Source organism: Osmerus mordax, chromosome 14 (assembly GCF_038355195.1).
Source record: "Osmerus mordax isolate fOsmMor3 chromosome 14, fOsmMor3.pri, whole genome shotgun sequence".
Classification (NCBI taxonomy): Eukaryota; Metazoa; Chordata; class Actinopteri; order Osmeriformes; family Osmeridae; genus Osmerus; species Osmerus mordax.
In genome coordinates this window covers 15,049,921-15,072,368 of record NC_090063.1, presented here as the reverse complement: position 1 = coordinate 15,072,368, position 22,448 = coordinate 15,049,921, and the positions used below count along the sequence as shown (strand labels likewise).

At 43.5% G+C, this 22,448-nt stretch overlaps 5 protein-coding genes across 6 annotated transcripts; 3 read left to right on the top strand and 2 right to left on the bottom strand.

Annotated features, from left to right (window-relative positions):
* Positions 1–579: 579 nt before the first annotated feature.
* On the bottom strand, positions 580–3,432 carry LOC136956462 (phosphoinositide-3-kinase-interacting protein 1-like). Its single transcript, XM_067250354.1, has 5 exons — positions 3,423–3,432; positions 2,353–2,481; positions 1,574–1,663; positions 1,260–1,338; positions 580–802 (listed from the first exon to the last, which is right to left on the bottom strand). Exons 1-5 carry the CDS (start codon positions 3,430–3,432, stop codon positions 580–582), a joined length of 531 nt encoding a protein of 176 aa, XP_067106455.1.
* A 1,079-nt stretch (positions 3,433–4,511) lies between these two features.
* Positions 4,512–5,491, top strand: LOC136956460 (homeobox protein goosecoid-2). Its single transcript, XM_067250353.1, has 3 exons — positions 4,512–4,740; positions 4,895–5,130; positions 5,414–5,491. The coding sequence occupies exons 1-3, from the start codon at positions 4,512–4,514 to the stop codon at positions 5,489–5,491; spliced, it is 543 nt and encodes a 180-aa protein (XP_067106454.1).
* Positions 5,492–5,766: 275 nt separating this feature from the next.
* ess2 (ess-2 splicing factor homolog) lies at positions 5,767–9,566 on the top strand. The gene is made up of 10 exons (XM_067250484.1): positions 5,767–6,154; positions 6,290–6,458; positions 6,558–6,647; positions 6,761–6,927; positions 7,437–7,554; positions 7,815–7,945; positions 8,060–8,162; positions 8,542–8,651; positions 8,751–8,866; positions 9,005–9,566. The coding sequence occupies exons 1-10, from the start codon at positions 6,008–6,010 to the stop codon at positions 9,282–9,284; spliced, it is 1,431 nt and encodes a 476-aa protein (XP_067106585.1). The 5' UTR covers positions 5,767–6,007; the 3' UTR covers positions 9,285–9,566.
* Positions 9,567–9,731: 165 nt separating this feature from the next.
* Positions 9,732–10,619, bottom strand: LOC136956572 (testis-specific serine/threonine-protein kinase 1-like). The gene has a single exon (XM_067250491.1). The coding sequence runs from the start codon at positions 10,617–10,619 to the stop codon at positions 9,732–9,734; it is 888 nt and encodes a 295-aa protein (XP_067106592.1).
* Positions 10,620–11,455: 836 nt separating this feature from the next.
* dgcr2 (DiGeorge syndrome critical region gene 2) lies at positions 11,456–18,163 on the top strand. 2 transcript variants are annotated; one of them, XM_067250539.1, is made up of 11 exons: positions 11,456–11,762; positions 13,042–13,077; positions 13,941–14,063; positions 14,351–14,437; positions 14,742–14,952; positions 15,150–15,226; positions 15,691–15,873; positions 16,211–16,414; positions 16,678–16,830; positions 17,197–17,433; positions 17,839–18,163. In XM_067250539.1, exons 1-11 carry the CDS (start codon positions 11,681–11,683, stop codon positions 18,075–18,077), a joined length of 1,632 nt encoding a protein of 543 aa, XP_067106640.1. In that variant the 5' UTR covers positions 11,456–11,680; the 3' UTR covers positions 18,078–18,163. The 2 variants fall into 2 exon arrangements, with proteins under 2 accessions (XP_067106640.1, XP_067106641.1); XM_067250540.1 differs by lacking the exon at positions 13,042–13,077.
* The last annotated feature ends 4,285 nt before the right edge of the window (positions 18,164–22,448 follow it).

The following is a 22,448-nucleotide window of genomic DNA, read 5'->3' as shown; positions in this document are numbered from 1 at the left end:
TCACGAGGCGCGAGCTGCTACGCTATTTACCGCGCTTTGCCGCTTGTATTGAATGACTATTGCTCTTTGTTTCCTACGTTTACCACAAGAGGGCACACTAATCTAGTTTAATGACTGAGTAGCCTGAGGGAATTTTTACATTCAGTAACAACTAAATTTGGTGGATACATTAGTGGTCATACTTGGGTAGCCTATTACTTACAGTGTCACACTGCATTAAGAAGTTAAATTTTGGGTAAATGTGAGTGTCTATAAAAGAAAAAATGCAATGTACTATTACTGTCCAGAGATGTTTATGAGGTTTCCGCAGAATGCACTTATTAAATGAAAAAATAGCAGAGTAATCAATTAACCAAAAAAAACGACATATTTTCCATTGCAAATACACTTGCATTTATTATAGATGCAGTAGGAAGGGCAAACCATGCAGGAAGAGAAAAGGTTTTTCCCAGCCTTCCCAAAGAAGGATTACACATTATCATAAAAGGCTCAAAGAAGAGACCATGTCAAAAAGTCAGACTAGGTCAGAGTATAAAATTAGAATTATTTCTACAACGTTTTATTCTATTCTGTTTAGCATTATATTTCAGATGGATCTGATGTCGGGTGACCAGAACAACCCTCCTTGTCTTCCTCCCTCTCCTCCCCCACGGCCTCAGTCCTCTCCTGGCCATGAGCAGATGCGGTGTTCTCGTCCAGAAGGTTGCAGGCAAGGTTGGAGAAGGCGGAGAGAGGGAGGCTGCTTCTCTGTGTCTCCCTCTCACGGGCCTCACACTCCTGCTCCCTTATTAGGCTCCGGGCTCTGATGAGAAAGTGCTATTAGTAGAGGATGTGATACAGGTATGTTTCAGATGGCTGAGCGGTTAGGGAGTCGGGCTATTAATCAGAAGCTTGCCGGTTTGATTCCCAGCCGTTCCAAATGACGTTGTGTCCTTGGGCAAGGCCCTTTACCCTACTTGCCTCGGGGAGAATGTCCCTGTACTTACTGGAAGTCGCTCTGGATAAGAGCGTCTGCTTCATGACTAAATGTGCGTGTTTACCTTGATGCATGGTTGCACATTTACATGTTATTCATTTAGTAGACACTTTGATCCAAAGCAATGTACAAGTAGTGCAAATAGAATGTCCAGCTGAAAAGTCAACAATCAGAAGTGCATTAGTTCTAACAGTAATGTGGTCAGAGTCAAGGAACCGTGTTTGCTGTTTAAGTGGAATGCTTAGATTAACATTAGGCCTAAAGCATTTGTTCTGCCACTGACTTTTTATAAAAGTAGCCGATTACTATGCCAGATGCCAGCAGTAGTGAGATGGCCATTAGCAAGGATCCCATGACATAACCTGGAAGACAAAATAGACCAGTTACAACAATGTTGACAGCAATGTTGTCTTTATGAAAGCTCCGCTTTGTAAGGTGAGTGGACTTCAATGTGTACTTTATCCTGATACCTCACAAACAAGGAACCATTGAAACACTGGAACATTAGAACACTGGAACTGTGGAATATTTGGAATAACGTAAATAAAAACAGGATATAGCCTACATAGACATATATACATGTCTATGATAGCCTACCCAGCACTCCCAAGTCCCTCTTCTTCTTTGGTCCCTGGCGAACCGGCCTGCTGATCCCTGTGTCTGGATTGGCTGGACTCTGGACCGTATCTGTGTGTTCTCAATGAGGTCATTACTACTGTTTTGTAATTTGTAAAATGTATACTGAGGGATGTAAACAAGACAGCCACAGGTTGAAAACTTCACCATAATCCAGCCCCTCAGATTAGTATGGGCGTAACCAACCTGTGCATTTGTCTCTGTGACAATGTTGCTTCTGTACACTTCCATCTTGGGTCAGGACATAGCACCACAGGATCTCTGAATCATCTGGGTTGCGGCAATAACTGTGATTCCAAACTCCTGGAGTTAAGGAAAATCAAACGAAAATCGAAATATAGATGAATAATATAATATTTAAGTGTTTTTACGTAACTTTAATATTTTCAATACATTACATTCTTCTTTATTTGTAAAAAATAAATATATACAGTATATATATTCCAAAGCGGGATTGGCTCACAAGGCCCTTTGTTGACATTAAGCAGTGTACAGAGAAACAGAACTCATCTCTAGAGTTCACACCTCCCCTGTACATTCCAGTGATTCACCACAGATTTATACAGAAAAAAGCGACAAATTGGCAACCCTGCTTGCATGTGGTGAGCATTAAAATAATAAACAGCTGAATGCAGGCAACACATTAGGCACTAAATTCAGCAAATCATAAAAATAAAATATATTAGCCTGTATATATAGATATATATCTTTCTTGCACATGTGATACACTAAATATTTACCTGATTCAGTGTCTGGATATATCGATGAATTTAGTCTGCTGGACGCGTGCAGCCAGTTGATGCACCTCTGGCCGGTAACGGATAACTGCTGCTCGCCTCTATTTTGTACCCCGTTTAAAGGGGGACATTCTAATGATAGACGCACTTATCAGGCCTAATTTACGTACTGATGTTTAAAAACAACAAAACCAGCGTTGTCATCTCACGTTAACACAATACACAAAGTTGTTTAATATGTCATATTTTTTCTTTTCTTTTTTACCTTGAAAACTTGATGCCCCAGAGAGTGCGGTAAATAGCAACATAAATGCTGTCCAAAAAGACATTCCACGTATGGGAGCACAGTAGTTGACTTTACAGGAGAAAGTTGACCTGAGCATTTCTACTGTGAGAGCTATTCCTCCGCTGTCTCGTGCAGCACTCTATCTCGCTTTTGTATGACGTTGTGCAGTCTTCACAAACGTTCAGTAGAACCGCGGATTCCATTTTAATTTTTCACATGTATCATTGTAAACATTTACATGGCTTAAGTCTAAAATGTTCAAAATGACTTAATGTCCCTGCTTAAACAACATAGATATTGTATAGTTTTACAGCTTTTATTGATGCTGATTGAGTCCTGTAAACTGGTAACCAATTGGGAGGACCATGGGCTGTGCATACAATCTGGGAGTGGATAGGGAATGTGGGTTGTGGTCCTGGAGCGCTTTTTACATTGTAATGTGGAAAGTTAGTTGGCTATATTGGAATTTCGACGCCTTCTGTACTTAAGGAAGAGTGTTGTCCTTATATTCAATAATTCAATAGGCCTATGTCAGTTGTAGACAATGTAATACTTTTAGCTGTGCCATTAATAAGGCCTAGTTGAGCAGATATGAATGCTCAGGTTTTGTATAGGTTAAGCATTTTTATTTAAATAATGGGAGATACTACAACATAGTAGCATATAGTATGTAATAATATTTGGTGATTTAGTGAAAGTTAAATTATATGCTTTTCAAATCATCCAAATTAAATGAAAGTTCTAAACCATTAAATTGCAGTAGGTTACTTCATTGCAACAATCCTACTCTCTTCCATACTAATCCCCAGTAATGAATCTTGCACATGGGACCAGTCTGAATGGTATACAATAGGCCTACCTTTTACTGAGAAGCACAAAGACCAAAGATAGCTATCTTAACAGCAAAAAAAAAAGAAGATACGTCAACAATCTGTAAGCTATTAAATCCCACTGAAAGGGATGAGGGCTGTTTATTCTTTTTTTGGAAAGCTCTTATCTCGAAAGCTTAAGACAGATTTTGAAAATCCATTAATTCTTTGATAAAAAAAGTGTAGTGCCTTGTATGAAATCCAAGGATTTGACCAGGAATAAATACATAATAGCTTCACCTCGACATTATACAATGTCAGTAACATCTGTCTGAATGACTGCACTTGATGAATAAAAGCAACTGCACCTTAGGACGAGCACCATGCTATCACTTCTACATTCTGATGTTTAGATTCAAATACATTGCAGCTGTCATTCCGTACTGTATAAATGATGTATGTCAGACGGTATGTGCAGTAGCCTTCAGCCTATTTGTATTGTGAGGTCCTTCATGGTTTCAGATTTTGTCAAATAGTAAGAAACTTATTCTGTTGGCATATAACCTGACTTGAACAGTTATGTCCTGTGAAGAAACGCCTTTAGGGGCTAATCCTCAAGAAAACCGAATAGGTCCTTGGTCACACCAAAGGGTTCATCTTTAAGCCCAGGTTTCTAATGCCAAGCAATCCCCTTTCCTCTAAAACCACAACAATGAGGATCTTAGAAGCTCTCTACCCCTCATTTAATGCAGTGAAATCTGATTTCTTTTTGAGAAAGCAACAACGAAAGATTAGCCGAATCCCTCCATCCTTCCTAACCCTCTCACAAAACTGCCCAGATTAGCTGAGAATTAAGTTTCTGCCATTTTATGTGTCTGGTCCATATATGGGGGATTACGATGTGGATCTTTTTTCCTGCTAATTTCACTTATAAAATAGGAGCCAGAGACTCAGTATAGTGATGTGCACAGAGGAAAAGGGACAGAAAAGTCCATCCATCCTGAAAACCGTTGGAATGTTTTTTTATCAGATAGCTTACTTTTAAAGTTGAAGGTTGATCGGCAAAGATGGAAAGACACAAGGTTCCATTCACCATTGAGAACATTCTAAACACGTTTCCAAACAGTGGCGACGAACATTCAGGTGTGACCCTCTCCAACACAGGACCAGGTGGAGAGGCGGACAAATGTGATAGCGCTGCGTCCGGAAGCCAGGAAGCTGGTCGTCATAGTTGCCTCTACTGCTGCTACTGTTCTCACTGTGGAGAGGTGTTTCAACCTGACTTTCTACCTGAAAGTAAGATCAGAAAATGTAGTTATAGCCTAAAACTCAAACAATTATTGTTTACAATGATTGCATGTAAGACTGAATGTGTGATTGGCATATTAGTTTGACCCAGTTTTCTTAGTTTGACATATAGGCTACCTTTGGTATTTTTTCTTCAATTTAGCATGCCAGTATGCGTTGTCCAGAAGAATGTTTTCGGACGCGGGCAGAATGGAAGACAATTCCAGAGATGAGCATTCTTTCGGTCAGATTCAGAGACGGACCCGTCGTCACCGCACCATATTCACCGAGGACCAATTGGATGCGCTGGAGGAGCTGTTTCTTCAGAACCAATACCCAGATGTCAACGCAAGAGAAAAACTAGCTTTGGGCACTCATTTACGCGAGGAGAGAGTGGAGGTGAGGATTTTGCAACAGGCACGTTAGTAGATGTTTTCCCACGAGAGAGGACGCAGGGGCCGGTTGCACAACACACGTTCCTTAAATATTACTCTTAAAGCTTAATTTATTTAAGAAACATTTTAATGTGTTTTGTGCAACCAGCCCTTGATGTCTAGGAAAATAAGCAAACTAGGACAAATGCGTATTTTTATGAAAAGTAATGATGTTTGTAAAGAACGTCCCTGTAGCTTTCTCTCACAATCATTCTAAACAATACTGACGATATTTATCTCACTTTTAGGTGTGGTTTAAAAACCGAAGAGCCAAGTGGAGACGTCAAAAAAGACTTACATTTGATGTGAAATACATAGAAAATTAGTCTTCTTGATTTCCAAATATCAACACAAATGGAGAATTCGAAAAGATGGTGTGTTAATTGACATATATAGTCAACACGTTAGTCGATTTTGTTCGGAGAAAATCAACGATTACTGCGTTTAAAGCATAAGGTAGGCTATTTAAATGTCAATCTCCAGTTTTTTATCCAACCAATCCTCGATGATGTTTGAAGTGAGCACGTGAAGTCGGTCTGTATCCTTTTTTTTTTTGTCACGTACTGCAAGGTCCGGTGACGTCAGGTCGTCGTCTTGTCTACGTTGTTCGCAGGAGTTCCAGAAAAACATCGACATCTCACCATTGTAGATCGGTAACTTGATCCAAGTCATTTAGCTACACTTACACGCGTTTACGGGATATATAATTTACAAACGAGAACTCCGAATTCAGTTTGGATTTAAAAATACGATTAATAGCAGCCAGGCCTCTAGATCAAGACTAGCCTTTCTCAGTCTTAGCTAGTAAGCTAGCTACCTAGCTAACCTAGCCAACTGCGACAATGGACGGGAGTGTGAGAAAGACGTTAATGTCGGGACCACTTGTTATATCAAATACAGTCACAACAGTTGCTGTTCGACAGCAAGCCGAAGACGAACAAGAGAATAAGTCAAACCGAAAAGTTCTCGATGAAGAAGGCTACATAGAGGTAACTTAACGCCACCAGACCGCAACGTATCCATGTTCAATTGTTGTTGATAGTCAATATGGTGTCACCGACCTACGTAGCTACGAGTATCGAGCTAACTACTCCCTTGCTAATTGTGTTTATATCATTGCACAGAGCCTTGAAAAGATCATTCAGAGAGACTTTTTCCCCGACGTGACAAAACTGCAAGCCCAAAAGGACTACCTTGAAGCGGAGGAATGCGGGGATCTCGAGAAGATGAGAGAAATATCCATCCGATATGGTTCATCTATGGCCAAATCTACACCCCGTTCCACTGCGCCTTGTACGTTTACTTATTACAAGTGACTGTTAACCAAACTAGCTTGCTAAACATTACATTTCCCCCCGTCCCAGAAAACTGATAGACAACTTGCTTTTTCAGACGTTACTCCCTCAAGCTTTGAGACACCAGAAATTCGACCAGCAACTCCATCTGCAAAACACAGGACTGGAACGAAAGGAGGAGATGGGGGTAAGAGTCTACCCTCAAATTACAGTGGAATTATATAACCTTCGATTGTAAACTTAATATGTAGTATGATTTGATTTAAGAAACGTTTCTTTGTATGCTTTCTTGAATGGAAGTGAACAAGGAGGAAGGCGAGGAGAAGGAGCTTCCCTGCCTAGATCGTTTCCTGGCCAAGAACACCAGCGAGGATAATGCATCGTTCGAGCAGATCATGGAGCTTGCGGATGACAAGGAGAAAGCGAGACACTCGTGGTTGTATGAGGCTGAAGCTGAATACAAACAGGTAGGTTATTTTACAGTTTTTTTGTCTGTGTCTTGCTTGGGATAATCTCAATTTCAGTGAGAGAACACTTGGAAAAGCTTGTTGCAAGTGTAACAAGTGTCAGTATACTTACCTCACTGGTTCCACCCATGCTTGACTAGGGTTTGTAACGTCCTCTGAATCTCAAACACAACCCAACAGCCCTCATAAACTCAATTTTAGCTACCAAAGGTGGTACAAGCGGGCTGTATTCATATTGAGGATTGGGTTTAAATAATTCACCTCCGGTATGTGGATTAATCTTGTAGACATGTCTTACATTTAGTCATTTAGCAGAAGCTCTTATCCAGAGCGACTTACAGTAAGTACAGGGAGATTCTCCCCAAGGCAAGTAGGGTAAAGTGCCTTGCCCAAGGACACAACGTCATTTTTGCACAGCCGGGAATCGAACTGGCAACCTTCAAATTACTAGCCCGCTTCCCTAACCGCTCAGCCACCTGACTCCATGTCTTGATTCTTCCTGCATGTAGAGGCGTGAAGAGAACCTGGCGTTGCCCTCGTCGGAGAAGCAGGCCTTGGAGTGTGTTAAAGCTGGACTGGAAACCTGGGAATACAAAGCCAAGAATGCTCTCATGTACTACCCAGAGGGTGAGTACTTCTGAGTTAGTAGGATTTATTTTACAGCAAAGAGATTCTCCCCGTCGGATAAATATATATATATATATCTGTGTGTGTATAAGTATTTATTCAATGTCATATATCGCTGGATAGAAGTGTGGCGAGGCCAAACTCACAACTGAAATATACACATAAGAGATTAATAAAGACATGGGATTAAACAGAAGTTGCATTAAGATGGTTTCAGAAATCTACTCGTGAGTTTTGACGTGTATGATCTACTTAATCAGGTGTTAAAGATGACAACCTCTTTAAGAAGCCGAGGGAAGTAATGCACAAGAACACGCGCTTCATTGGAGACCCCTTCAGCAAAGCTCTCAACAAGTGTCAGATTCAGCAGGCTGCCGCTCTCAATGCACAGGTAAGATTAGTTTTTAATGGTTTAATTGTAATTATTTATACTACTGTTTTTCAAAGAAGCCAGCTGAACTGGTTAAAGTCAAACGTATCTCATTTCCAAAAATGTCTTCTCCAGTTCAAACAGGGTAAAGTCGGTCCGGATGGCAAAGAACTCATCCCCCACGAGGGCCCTACGGTGAACGGGTATGGCTACGAAGGCTCTCCCTCCCCTGGACCAGGTGAGGATCCATGTTGTTTACATTTAGTCATTTAGCAGACGCTCTTATCCAGAGCGACTTACAGTAAGTACAGGGACATTCCCCCGAGGCAAGTAGGCTGAAGTGCCTTGCCCAAGGACACAACGTCAGTTGGCATGACCGGGAATCGAACTGGCAATCTTCGGATTACTAGCCCGATTCCCTCACCGCTCAGCCACCTGACTCCCTGTTTAGCTCAGTATAGCACCTAATTTCCTAGCGAAGAATGTCAGGCTGCTGGCCTTGACTTGTGTTCATCTGCATCTTGATAATAACCCAATATGAGTGTAATTTGTGTGTATCTATCACTCTGTGTCTAATATATAATAAAAAATAATATGATCTGGTGTGGTGCACTCAGGTGTAGCAGACTCCCCTCTGATGACCTGGGGTGAGATCGAGAGCACCCCCTTCCGCCTGGACGGGTCTGACACTCCGTTTACAGAGAGAAACCACGGGCCATGCTTCAAGGTGGGCCTACTTGCCTACGCTTTCTTTTCTTTATTGCTGTTGCTCACATGTAATGGAACTACGATTTAACATGATGCAACTTTTTTGGGGGGCACACAGATTCCTGAACCAGGAAGAAGAGAGAGATTGGGTTTGAAAATGGCGAACGAGGCAGCGGCCAAAAACAGAGCGAAGAAGCAGGAAGCGTTACGAAAGGTCACAGAGAACCTGGCCAGGTAGGAAATATATCTGGATATGTTTTCAAATGACCATCACAACAAGGCCTTTAGCCATTGTAAAATTAAGCTTTTGTTCGAGAAAATATGTAGTTATATGCTGTAGTGTTACCTAACAACCACAACTTTGTCTCCCAGTCTCACACCTAAAGGTCTGAGCCCAGCTCTGACCCCTGCCCTGCAGCGGCTGGTAAACCGGACCTCAAGCAAATACACAGATAAAGCTCTCCGGGCAAGCTACACCCCATCACCCTCCCACAGCAGCACAGGCTGCAAGACCCCCCTGGGTGACCCCTCCACCCCCTCTGGAACTCCAACACCGGGCAAGGCAAGGACCCCTGCCTCTCAGGACCCCGCCTCCATCACAGACGACCTGCTGCAGCTCCCAAAGAGAAGGAAAGCCTCAGACTTCTTCTAGGGTTAAACTGTCACTAAAAGGACTTATTTGAAGCAATGTCCCAAGATCCCATATTAGGAATATGTTTAAAGGTCATTGTTCAATTATTCACATTTTAAATCATGTGTAAGTTCTCAGTGTAAAGATTTGAAATATCCCTTAACTGTATATATACTGATTTGGTAAGAACCTTCGACTATGATGAGGATTTCGCACAATATTTAGTTTTGTAAATACAGCCCTTAATCAAATTGGTTTTCTCATTGTTCTATGCATTTTCCATTAAAATGGTCTTTAAATGTTGCCAAGTTATACCCCTCTATCCAAACACCTGAACCAGTTTCCAGTTTGAACAGAACATTGTCAAGATGTTGGTCCTCGATGTTCACAAAGATGTAATTTCTTTATTTTACGTTTAGACCTAGTCGTCATTTTTGCATCATGAAGCCGCTGAGGTATCGTACCTGCCTAAACGGCTCCTTTAGATGTAGAGGGTAAATCCGATGGTTTCTTACTTCCTTGTGCTTTGCATTTGTCCTGCAACCATTGGTGCTCAATGATGTCATTGATCTCTATTCGCCTGGCCACGTCCGGGTTAAGCAACCGAGATATTAGGTCTATGCACTCTGCCGGGACGGTTTGGCTGCGTGGTACTACAACGCGGTGCTCCTTCTGAATCCTCAACATCTTCTTCATGTTAGAGTCGTCGAAGGGCATAGACCCACAGACCATGACGAACAGAACGACTCCCATACTCCAGACGTCACAGACCTTGGGGTTGTATGGGGTTCCCTCTAGTACCTCCGGGGCAGCGTATGCTGCAGAGCCGCAAAAAGTTTCGCTCAGAACCATTCGTCCATCCCCGTCGTAACCGAGCCTCCTGCTGAAACCAAAGTCAGAAACTTTGAGGTTGAAGTTCTTGTCCAACAGTAGGTTTTCACATTTCAGGTCTCTGTGGACAACATCTAGGTCGTGCAGGAACTTGATCGCCTGTGACAGCTGTCGGAATAGTTTCTTGCAGAAATCTTCAGGTAGACTGCCTCTAAATTTGATTAACTCCAACAGGTCCCCCTGCACACCAAGCTCCATAATCATGTACACTTTCCCATGGCAAGTATCAAAGATCTCGAAGGTTTTGACAATGTTGCAGTGGTCCAGAGACGCAAGGATCTCTAGTTCCCGAGGTAAGAATTTCGCCAAGAAATCAGACGGAGCCTTCTTTTTGTTGATAATTTTGATGGCAACATTCGTCTTCAAACGCTCAGAATAAGCCGATTTGACTTTTGCATATGACCCCTCACCCAGACTGATGCCCAATGTATATCCTCTTTTCCTCAGGACCCAGGAATCGTCCATTGTGAATTAATAATTGTGTTGACAATTGATTCTACTTCACCATTGTGCTTGACCCCATGTCAAACTTGGCAGGTTGCAAGTTGATCAAGCAAATGTTCATTCTACACTTAATGGTAATTTATGACATATTACGACGTGAGCTTTCTCTTACATATTTATTGCGTCACAGTGAAACACATATTAAATAGCAGGCATGTATCAATTTTGACCTAAGGCGTTTTATTTTACCATTGCATTATCATGCTCATAGTGAATGGATACCACACCATTACACACGTTTACCTTAAGCGAAATAGTGTCATCCAATTGTAGTAGGCTATAGTGTCATAGCCTATTTGTTTCTAAAAGTTAGTTATTTTGATTACCATATTTTGACCAGACATCCCATGTCTTTATTTATTAAGTTCTGCGCATAATATACATGTATATATCCCATTAGACTTGGCCTGCTTACAATGCTTTTAGAATTAGCTTACTCAATGCAATGTAAAAATGCAAGTTTTTTACAAGTTACAAGTTAATTCACAGGTTATTATTTTCAGATCAATATTAGCCTATTATTATTGCTGTTCATAGTTTTTCAAAACAAAAAAAGGAAAATAATGAATAAATGCGGGCGATCTTCTTCTACGAATGTCCTATAACTTTTATTCGGGCCCATGTTTGTGACTGCATGATATTAACTGTATGAGAGCGAATCTTGCCAAAATGTATCCTTGCACAAACCCCGCCCCCGAACCCTCCGTTCATAGGCTATGTTGCGTGTTTGGGATTGTTGTGGTTTAGCTGGGAGGACGAAGCCATCTTGTTTCAGATCCGCTGTGGAACTAGGGGACAGGCCGAACCACAAGACTGGGGATAGAGTCAATATTAAGAATGGAGTTTGGTGTCTGATGATTACATTAATTACGTCATTTGGTTGAGTGTTTCCAACGCTCTTACAGTAATGAATGTGAGTGGTTAGATACTATTTTTAGCGCCGCTAGGGTTGAAAGCCAACTCTGGTTCAAACCTTGGGTATAATTATTTCTGAGTAGAGAGTTATTATGAATGGAGGATAAATGTTGCCAAAGGCGGACAGCAGTAGTTTCGTCATTCTCTCTCTCCTCTTCGTCCTCACTGTAACAGATCCACCACGGACAGGTAATATTGTCATTATGCAATTGCATGTAAATATGTTTAAATAGTTACATAGCCATTAGCTATGCTAGCTGCGTTTGCAAGGCCTGCTTCTTAGCTCTGTTGTCTCTTCTCGGCATCTGCATCCACGGTACACATTTTTTTCGTCCGCTGGTAATTCTTGTCTATGCGCGGGCTATTACACTTAGCTTTGTGTATTTAGCACAAGGAAGTATGCATGCATTGCCAGTTTTTTTTATGGCATCATATTATGAGTGACAGTCAGTGTATTCATCATTTTGCTATACGGCTGCACTAGGTACCTATAACAGTGCAGTGAACGGATTTGAGCTTTTGCATAATTGCTATCCCCGTCAACCCTGTGTGGAATCCTAATACTAGAAATCTCCAGTTAGCCTGTCAGTCAACAATAACAATCAGGCCAAGAAGGCAATTCTAATTTTAACTTGTTGTGGGAGAGATTTCTTGGACCCAGACAATTTACCTAAGTGCTTGTTTCACTGTTCGTGTACGAGAGATTAATGCTGTTTGTTTGAACAGGTGCTCTAATGTCCAAGCGGGATTTAACGTCTTTAGTTAGACAAGTAGTCCCAAGCTATTAGGGGTCAGACTTGATGGCATTTCACTGGCGTCTAAGGTAAAAATTCTTAGATGCAGACCTGCCATTTTGCTATTGGATGTTCGTCCTAAACCAACAGGTTAAAGATCAGGTTCTATCTTCTCAGGTCTTATCAACAAAAGCAAATTCAGCTGATATACAATATGGTGTGTATATTAACGGGAATGTTGACATACCCTTCAATTATGTCAACAAGCTCACAAGTCTATCGGTATTGATAAATTACTGTCAACATTCCCAGAGGCCATCTGTTGACAAACATAAATAGGAGACCCAAATAGAATAGATTTTACATTTAGAAGCACCTACAATAGTGGGTGGTCCTAGCCCCATTTGGTTTAAGTCAACCAGCTGCATTGCTTGGACAGATGGCTCTCCCCCAAGCTAGACTCATTCTCCAGGCACCATTATCCACTGGTGAACAGAGGGAAGCTTCTACACAAGGAGGAGGGTCCCCCTTCTGTAACACTTGGGAGTCAAAATCCCTTCCTGTTTTAAAGTATACGGTACTGTCAGAGTGTAAATCACAGACGTCAACATCATACCATATGTTTCCATTAGGGTTAGGGTTACCCCAAGCATGGCATTCACAGAGGGAATGGGCCATGCTGAGATGACTTCATCTTGCTTTTTCTTTTCAAATTTATTTCGATTTTGTTTCAGGTCCATGGTTAGCTCTGGCAACAAGATTATCGTCAGGTAAGCCGTACAACGAGCCTTTGATGTTAGAAGTCTGCTCGTGGGTTAGTCTTCGTGTGAGAACAACCTCTCCAGTGATATTTAGGGTAGCCTCAATCAGGCACTTCTGATGCCTCTGGGCCTTGACCACTTTTTTAGGCGAGAATGTGAAGGGTCGCCTCTGCTAGCTCCGCCCCGCTCACTCTGCAGGTGAAAGCCCTGAGCGTGATCCCATCCCTGTGGCCGGGCTCATGTTAATCACACATGGCATAGAGACTCTGACCCACTTAGCACTGCTCTTGTGTTACTGTATGTCGTCAAGGACGACATGAGAATGCCAGGCTGAAGGTTCTGGTCTTGGCCTTGTGCTGGAGTAAAATTTTGGGTTTTACTGTTCTGGAGTCCGGGTCTTTTTAAAGCTCCTGCATGGATCAGAGAACTTACTATTCTGGATGTTCTTTTTTTCTGTGTGTGATAAAGATTTTAAAATACAATATCAAAATGACTTGACTTATTACAGCATTATTACTGCACTGTTTTACAAGCCTATTAGCCAGTTATCATCATATATTATTTAGATACACAATCACTGCATCTCTGTCATGTAACTTGCTGGTAAAGTAAACTGTAAACTAAGGCTTTTTCTATCGGGGAGCAGAAATGCTAGATAACAGTATAGCTAGATAGACAGGAAACGTAGACAGACTGATAAACAGATGAATGAACGGACAAATAGACATACGGATAGATGGAAGGACAGGGACAAATAGATGGATCGATAGACCGACGGACAGATTCGTACTGCTGTGTGTCTGTTTGACAGGCTGTTGGGCGTGCGAGACGTCTCACCTGCCTCTCTGTGTGTGTGTGTGTGTGTGTTCCAGAGCTCCGCTGCAGCCCTGGCCAGTTTGCCTGCCGGAGTGGGAAGATGCAGTGTATCCCCATGGCTTGGCAGTGTGACGGCTGGACGGCCTGCGAGGACAAGAGTGACGAGGTGGACTGTCCCCGTGAGTAACACAAATTACCTGACCTTTCGTGCGTGGCCTCAGCCCTCGCCCCTAAGCCGGCCACCCAAACACAGGGCGGGACATGATTGGCTTTCATTTCTCATCGCATGCTGTTAACTTAAGTTCTTTTTGAAGCTCTATTCAGCAAATGGAGTACTCTGTCTGGCTCTTATTCACACAACCCCTCCAGACTTATTATTTTTCTCTCCACCATCACCCCCATCCCCCCACACTCACTTTTCTTTTTTCCTTTCTCTCTCCCTTTCCTTCCCTGTCTCCCCTGACAGCCATAAAGGAGGAGAGATTCCGTTTTGGAAACGGCTTCGACCAAGTGGAAGATGTCATTGGTGTGGCCCAGCCTGTACGCTTCAACAGTAAGACGCCCCTTCCTTTTATGAGACATCCAGCTGTAAAACCACATTTACCTATAATAAGACATGCCGTCCAATCAGAACGGCAGCTGGTGTTTTTTTTCAAGCACTTACACATGTGGATAAACAAGATAAAATGTATTCTTGAGTGCTTTTTTGTTAGTTCTTTCATTCGAAATCTATCTTCATAAAGCGGACGCTATAATCCAAAGATACACAAAGGGGAGTATTTGAACCTGCAACATCTTGATCTACAGTCAAGTTCTCTACATCTGAGCTAGACTTAACTCTTGTTTTTGCTCCACAGAGAAATGCCCGAGTGGCTGGCACCACTATGAGAAGACCGCAAGCTGCTACAAGGTCTACCTGAAGAATGAGAACTACTGGCAGGCAGTGGACACCTGCCATAAAGTCAACGGCTCGCTGGCTACCTTCGTCACCAACGAGGAACTTCAGTTCATCCTCAAGATCGAGGTGGACTTTGACGAGAACGTGTGCGAACGAAGGGACCAGTGCAAGTGAGTGCCCCGTCCGCTTTGTCTGAGTCACAGGTTTTATGGCTTTGCTCATGAGCATCTTTTCCTCCCTCTCTTGCCCATACCGGGGTTCAAACTCAAACCCATTCAACTCGGTTACATCTGCAGCTCTGTTTGGACTCACCAGATGTTTGTGTGTTCTGTTTTAATCTTATTTACTTTTTATCTTTGTGGTTCAGGTTCTGGGTGGGCTATCAGTACGTAATCACCAATCGGAACCATTCTCTGGAGGGCAAATGGGAGGTGGCATATAAAGGTGGGTGCGAACTTGATTTGTCTTCATCTATTCGTTAGGTTACATTTACATTTAGTCATTTAGCAGACGCTCTTATCCAGAGCGACTTACAGTAAGTACAGGGACATCCCCCCCCCCCCCCCCCCCCCCCCCCCCCCCCGCGGCAAGTAGGGTAAAGTGCCTTGCCCAAGGACACAACGTCATTTTGCACGGCCGGGAATCGAACTGGCAACCTTCAGATTACTAGCCCGACTCCCTCACCGCTCAGCCACCTGACTCCGGTTCTAATCACATATGTCATTGTATGCTGCTGGGGCCACTCAATGTGTATATATATATATATCTATATAGATAATATCTATATAGTGATCGTATGTGTTGAAGAGTTGAAACTCTTCACCCCCTGTTAGCCCCCTGTTATCAGTGTCTGCATCTGCATTAGTTGTGAAGCTCATGGCTGTGTTTCCTTTTGGCCCCCTGCTCAGGCTCCATGCAAGTGTTCTTGCCTCCGGAGGGCCTGGCCAACTTCGAGGACGCGTCCCCCACTCAGGACAACGTGTTCTGTGCCCAGCTTCAGCGCTTCCAGATCAAGAACATGAACGAGCGGGGCTTGCATAGCTGGCACGCTGAGAACTGCTACAAGAAGTTCCCCTTCCTCTGCAAAAGGAGTACGTGCTCACCCTCTCACACCTCTCAGACACATTCATCCCCAGAGCAAGCTAGCTGGCAAGCCCTGTCAAATGCATCCCCATAGATTGCTAGCTTTAACAAATGTAGAGCCATAGCTAGCTGTCTCTGACAAATACAGGCCCTTAGCTATCTAACACTGACTAATGCATCCTCATAGCTAGCTAGCTGTGACAAATGTAGCCCCAGTCTAGACTCACGGACTAGGGAAATCAGTCTTGTCTGAATGCAAATTAAAAACCAGCCACCAGTGTGACATTTGATACTGAGTTACTTCTTCCTTTCACGTGTGCTCGTCTCCGACGTGCACCCACGCAGGGCAGACGTGCGTGGACATCAAGGACAACGTGGTGAACGAGGGCTACTATTTCACCCCTAAGGGGGACGACCCCTGCCTCAGCTGCACGTGTCACGACGGTGAGCCGGAGATGTGCGTGGCCGCGCTGTGCGAGAGGCCACAGGGCTGTCAGCACTTCCGCAAGGACCCCAAGGAGTGCTGCAAGTTCACCTGCCTGGACCCAGGTATGGCCTGACGGCTCACATACAGGGAGCTGGCTCGGGAGGGTTCATGGAGGACGGTGGATGCCGTGTGAATTTACTCTTGGGATGTTGCCATGGTTGTACTTAGTGTTTGTTTGTTTTTCCTTCCCCTGTCTCCCCTTTCCCTCCCTTCTCACTGTATCCTCCCTCTCCCTTTCTCTCTTTCCTCCCTCTGCCATCTCTCGCTCTCCCCCTCTCTCCCCTCTCCTCTCCCCCCTCTCTCCCTTCCTCCCTCCCCCCTGCAGATGGGAGCAGTCTGTTTGACTCCATGGCCAGTGGGATGCGTCTCATAGTCAGCTGCATCTCGTCCTTCCTCATCCTCTCCCTCCTGCTCTTCATGGTACACAGGCTGCGGCAGCGCCGCCGGGAACGCATTGAGACGCTGATCGGAGGGAACCGTGAGTGCACCCTCCCTCCTGAACGCTGTAGACTGAGAAGGGGGGGGGGGGGGGGGGGGGGGGGCTGGGGTCACCTCGGAAGGTGTTCTGTTGGATGTCAGTGTTGACCCTTGGGCCTCTTTATAACAAGAGTTAAAAGAATTGCATTGTCATTTGATTACTTGAGAAGATCTATTGGGAAATCCACTCTGCTCTGCCTCGGCCTGTCAGATCAGGATATCTTGTCATGTGGTGATCTCTTATGATGGTACCTCTTATGGCGATGTCTTACTTGATATTGCTATGCGAATAGCTGAAGTTTCTAGCTGTAGTTTCTCATCTCTTCTAGCTGTAGTTTCTCATCTCTGCCTCCCTCTTCCTCCACAGTGCATCATTTCAACCTGGGCAGGAGAGTCCCAGGGTTTGACTACGGTCCTGATGCCTTCGGCACAGGCCTGACCCCTCTGCACCTCTCAGACGATGGGGAAGGAGGGGCCTTTCACTTCCAGGAGCCTCCCCCACCCTACGCAGCCTACAAATACCCCGACATCCAACACCCGGACGACCCCCCGCCCCCCTACGAAGCGTCCATCAACCCAGATCGTATCCTCTATGTGGACTTGGGTAAGACCACTCTTCACTTTACCCAGTTGGCTTTTAGTTCATTTGATTATTGCAAAACACTTTGTTACACAATTATCAAAAGTGCTATACAAATAAAGTTTACTTGGACAAAGAATGAGCAACAGTCCTACAAAACAAATGTACAAAACTAATATTTTACATGAAACTTTTTGTGGAAACCCTCTCAGGCTCCTCCCTTTCTGGCATAATCCCTCTTAGGCCCCTCCCTCTCAGGCCATAACCCCTCCCAGACTCCGCCTCCTCAGGGTATAATACAGCTAGGTTTCTCCGTCTCACGTTGAAACATCTCCTAGTATCCTCCCCCTCATTACATTAACCCCCCCACCCACAGAACATAACCTCCTCATTGGCTCCGCCTCCTCAGTGTTGTTGTCTGTCCCCCAGGCCGTACCGTGGTTCCCATGGTGCCCGGCCAGATGAACACCATGGGGGAAGTCCTCCAAACAAACGTCCCCGACCCCTCCGTCCCCGAGGCGTCCCCGGCGCCGTCCTCCCAGGTGCGGGAGGACTCCATCGACAGCAGCACCCTCCTGGTGGGTCCGGACACACCCACCGATGGACACGCCCCTGACTGCAGGCCTGCAGACTGCAGCAGCCTCTCCTCCCTCAGCACTGTGGTATAGGAGCGGGGGAGGGTGGGGCTGGACAGACGGAGAGGTGACAGACCGGCCCGCCATGCAGCTGCAGGGCAGAAGAGTCCTTTTATCTAGGGGAGGGGTGGACGAGGGACTAGGAGGGGATGGACGAGGGACTAGGAGGGGGTAGACGAGGGACTAGGAGGGGGTGGTTCGACTTTTGACTGCGGCTGGAGATGGACCAGTCTACTGCTCTCGACAAACTGGTTCTCTGTCTTTTTTACGGCTGGACTGAAGGAGGCTTTGTTGTGTTTCCTGACACTCACCAGCTACAGGTGACCTGGAAGACTGGTTGTCTGAACCTGCAGGGTGGAGCAGACTGGTTCTCTACGGACTGGAAGACAACCAGGAGGAGTGAGGGGCAGGGAGGATTGCTTCTGCACAGAGAACATTTAACACTATACCAGGTTGTGAAGCTATGCTTCATGTTCTAGTTTAAATTGGACTCAGTTTGATTCCTTGTTTGAGTTTTAGCCTAATGTACAAGGTTCCCAGCTGTAAATACTTCCTCAGGTCTGTGCCTGGTAAATAGAGATGAGGGAAGAAGGATCCACACCAGCTTATGTGACATTTTGCTTTGCGTCGTTATAGGACAAACGTTTTTGGACGAGCATCTTCTCTCTGCATTTTTCCTGTACCCCTTTTGAAAAGTTCCCTTTCCTCGCACTAATGCTTTGTAGAGGTCTTCTGGGTTTATTCACAAAACTTGGGTTGAAGAGGTTTTGCTACAAGGTTTGTTGACCTTGCAGAAGTCATGAGGTACGCGGGGGGGGTGACACTCCTCAACAGCTGGGTCGGTCAGGTGAGAGTGCTGTGCACACAAGACCAGCAATAATAATAATAATACGTTTGTCAATAGAGCAGGGGAAAGAAAAGTTAACAAACATAAGTGACACAGAAACCATCCCAAACACAGACCTCCACTTCACAGTTCAGTCTTTTTATGACATGCAACATTGTACCCTGATGTTGCGACAAAACAAAAATATGTGAAACCTGAGCTATTGTGAGTTTTAAGGTCAAGTTGATTTTTGTATACTTTTATTTAATAGGGTAGGTTGTGATGTTTGTTGTGGGATTTGAGCGTAGTTTGATTACACAAGAAGGAAAATGGTAGTTGGCAACGCAAATATAGCTTCTAATAAGAGTTATTTTACTGTTAATATCCCATCATGGCATTTACATTTTCTAATCAGTATTTCTCTTGATAAATTGTATTGAATATTGATCGCCTGTTGATTTATTTGTGCATAAGTCTAAGTATGCATTGTCTTGTATCAATACAACATTTTGTATGGTGAAACATTTTGCACATCCCATGTTTTAGATGTGGCATTAATGATTTTTTGTATTTGAGAATACCGATTGAGTGATGGTATTTTGAAATACAACATGTTTTTGAACTGAAATTGGAAATGATAGTTCCACTGAAATGTAAGTTCCATGATCCATTGTATTTTTTCTTTATTTCCCAAAGGTTATGAAACCTGGTTTAAGATTGTACCTGCTTTCATTTTTTATATTGTCTGGTAAAAATGGCCTGGCATTTGTCTGTTTTCCTTTTTTCTTTGCTTCGTAGTGATGCACATTACAACCCCCCCCCCCCCCCCCTCCCCAAGAGATGACTTGGTTCCAAACTACAGAGAATGTATTGAAGTTACTGAATTTAACCCTATTATGACAATCACTTGATACTCTTGTGACGCAAAGATATCTGGTTTAGCTACTTAGTTGTGCTTTTTCACCTGTGAAGTTGAAAGGTCAAAGAAGCTGAAAGGTCTCAATGCCAGGCCTGTATAAGCACAAAGGCTCCTAACAGGGTGGTTTTCAAGCCAGCTATGTAGAGGACCCTCATAATACGCCTCATGTCTCCTGGGTGCTTTGTTATATCACCACCAACACAAATGGTTTCAGATCAGCTTTGAGAATTGCATCTGTGTGTGTTTGTTGGAATGTGTATGGTATGTGACATAATTTTTTGTTTATCTCGTAGGTCTTCATTGTTAACAATGTTTTTCTTTGTTTTGTTTTTTAAGCATAGAAAATCCGTTGTGGATTAATTAAGGAAATCATGTGTTCTCTATCGTGGGAAAAGTAGCGTGTGCATGTGTGTACAGGGGGATGTCGCTTCAAGGTTGGATCGCTGTTTTCTGGTTTGTGTGTTTTCCAGCTATTTTCAGAACTACAGTGCATGCTTTACAACAAAAAAAATGGGGCATGCTAAGAGAACATTGTTAAAATTGTAGGCCTGTTACTTTAAATAGAAAGTTCTCTGCTCGTCTTGGTCCAGGCGCAGACCTCAGATGCTTGGCTACAGGTCTCTGTTCTGTATGTGTTGGAAACCCAGCCCCATGCCCCAACTTCTGCATTCTCTGTACAGTGGTTCTGTCTTTGAAAATTGTGCAACATCTTAGGAAAGAAGCTGAACACTTCCTTAGGTCTGTCAGTTAGGATTATTTTCCGTTGGCGTGTCAACCACCAGGTGGCACCTAATGAGCGTATCAGGCTACTGTATTTTGCAGTTTAATATTTTTGGCAGGTTGAGGAGGCTGTATTGCCCTCATCACTGGATATTTGTCGTAAATACTATTGATTTCTTTGGCAGTGAAAATACCGACAGGTATTAATAATGACATCCCAGAAAGGGATTGTGTAGGATATTAATATTTAAACCAGAAAGTTTCTTGAAAAAATGAATGGTGGGATGAGGCTGAAATGGATGAGTTTAGCTGGGCAGAAATTGCACCCCTAGTGGTTGGCAGTGCGATGCAGCAATATCCACAGTTTTAGTGTAGGCTAACTTCTACAAAAGCACGTTTCAGTGAGAAACTGATTTCATTGCTTAGCTACAGTGAAATAAGTCAATCCTGCATCCAATATTTGGCTGCTGGCCTCCATAAGGCGGTATTGTCGCTCCACCGAAATGCACAATAATTGACAAATGAATAACGAGTTGAAACTGCTAATGTAGGTCTATTTCTTAAAGCTGCAATAGGTAAAATTATAAAATAAATTCAATTATCAGAAACAGTGGCCCAAATTGTCTAAACTTCTGCTTTGCTCTAGCTCGAGTTTGATTGACAGTGGTTTGACAAAATAAGCCAAGGAGGAAAGCCCACCTTGCTGAAGGTGATTGGCTGGAACAGGATTGCTGGAACATAATTGGCTGGAAAGTAGCGAGGCTCCAAAATTAGAAATTGACATTCCACTGGCACTGGGCTGCTTGTGTTGCTAAATGATTCAAAGGGCCTCCTTTTATGTACTTTTTTTACTGAAATAATCTTACCTAATGTATCTTTAAAAGAGGAATCCATTAATGTTGTTGATGAGCTATGGTGGTGTGAAAAATACTTTTAAATGGGTTTAAAATGTTTTACGTAAAATGCAACATTTAATAGCCTACATTTTGCTATATTTTATAGCTTTTAACCCGAAATGATGCTTCATTTGCAGGGGGCTTTGTTTTTTTTTTCTTCTGAGGTAGACATCTAATCAAATGCCAAATAAAGTCCATCATGAATAACTTTTGTTGAATGACTCATTTAAGAAAATATTGGAAATATCTTAACATGGGCGAGCGGGAGAGGAGGGCTCAGTCACAATGGGCTCATATGGTTCACTAGACTTGGCATTTGGCGGTCTGGGTGGAACCTTCTGAATTTTCAAGGAAATCCCTCAATCTCTGAGTCTCTGTGACCAAATGTCAAGAGGATTAAGGTGAGAAATGGGAAATCCCGGAACAGCGACGCAGTGTGTTGCTGAACGAGTAGGCTACTGCCCAGGGAGTTTCTGTCCTTTGGCTAATAGATGGAGATTATTTATAGAAAGCCCCATAGTGATACCCTTTTAAGACCAAAGACGATGCCTTGTACAGCTGTGTTATATGGCCTAGCTGTTGTGTGACATGTCTTACTTGGATGAGACGGACTTCTAATCATCTATGAAAATTCAGGAGCCAACAACGGTATGGGGTTGCATTCTCCATTAACACAATCTCCGTGTAATATCGTCACAGGACCTGAAGCTAAAGGTTAAAGCATTATGGTTCTATTGTCCACTCAGCTTAATACGTTAATTAATTCTCTATCAATATCTCTCAAGCTATATACGTAAACCCTTATCTCATGTATTATGCTTAACGAGGGCGGGAGTCTCTCCAAGCCTGGTGCGCGTTAACAGCAAAGGGCACTATAATGACACACTCCACTGACCAGACGAGGGGTGGGGGTTCACTCACTATTCCCCGCAAGTCCTGTTAAAAGGTTGGCATGCGCAGATCCCTAAGCACCGAGTTGGCTTCTCTCCTTGAAAATACTTAATTAGACAAATATTAGGTCTGTGTACCTCCATCCAAACAGG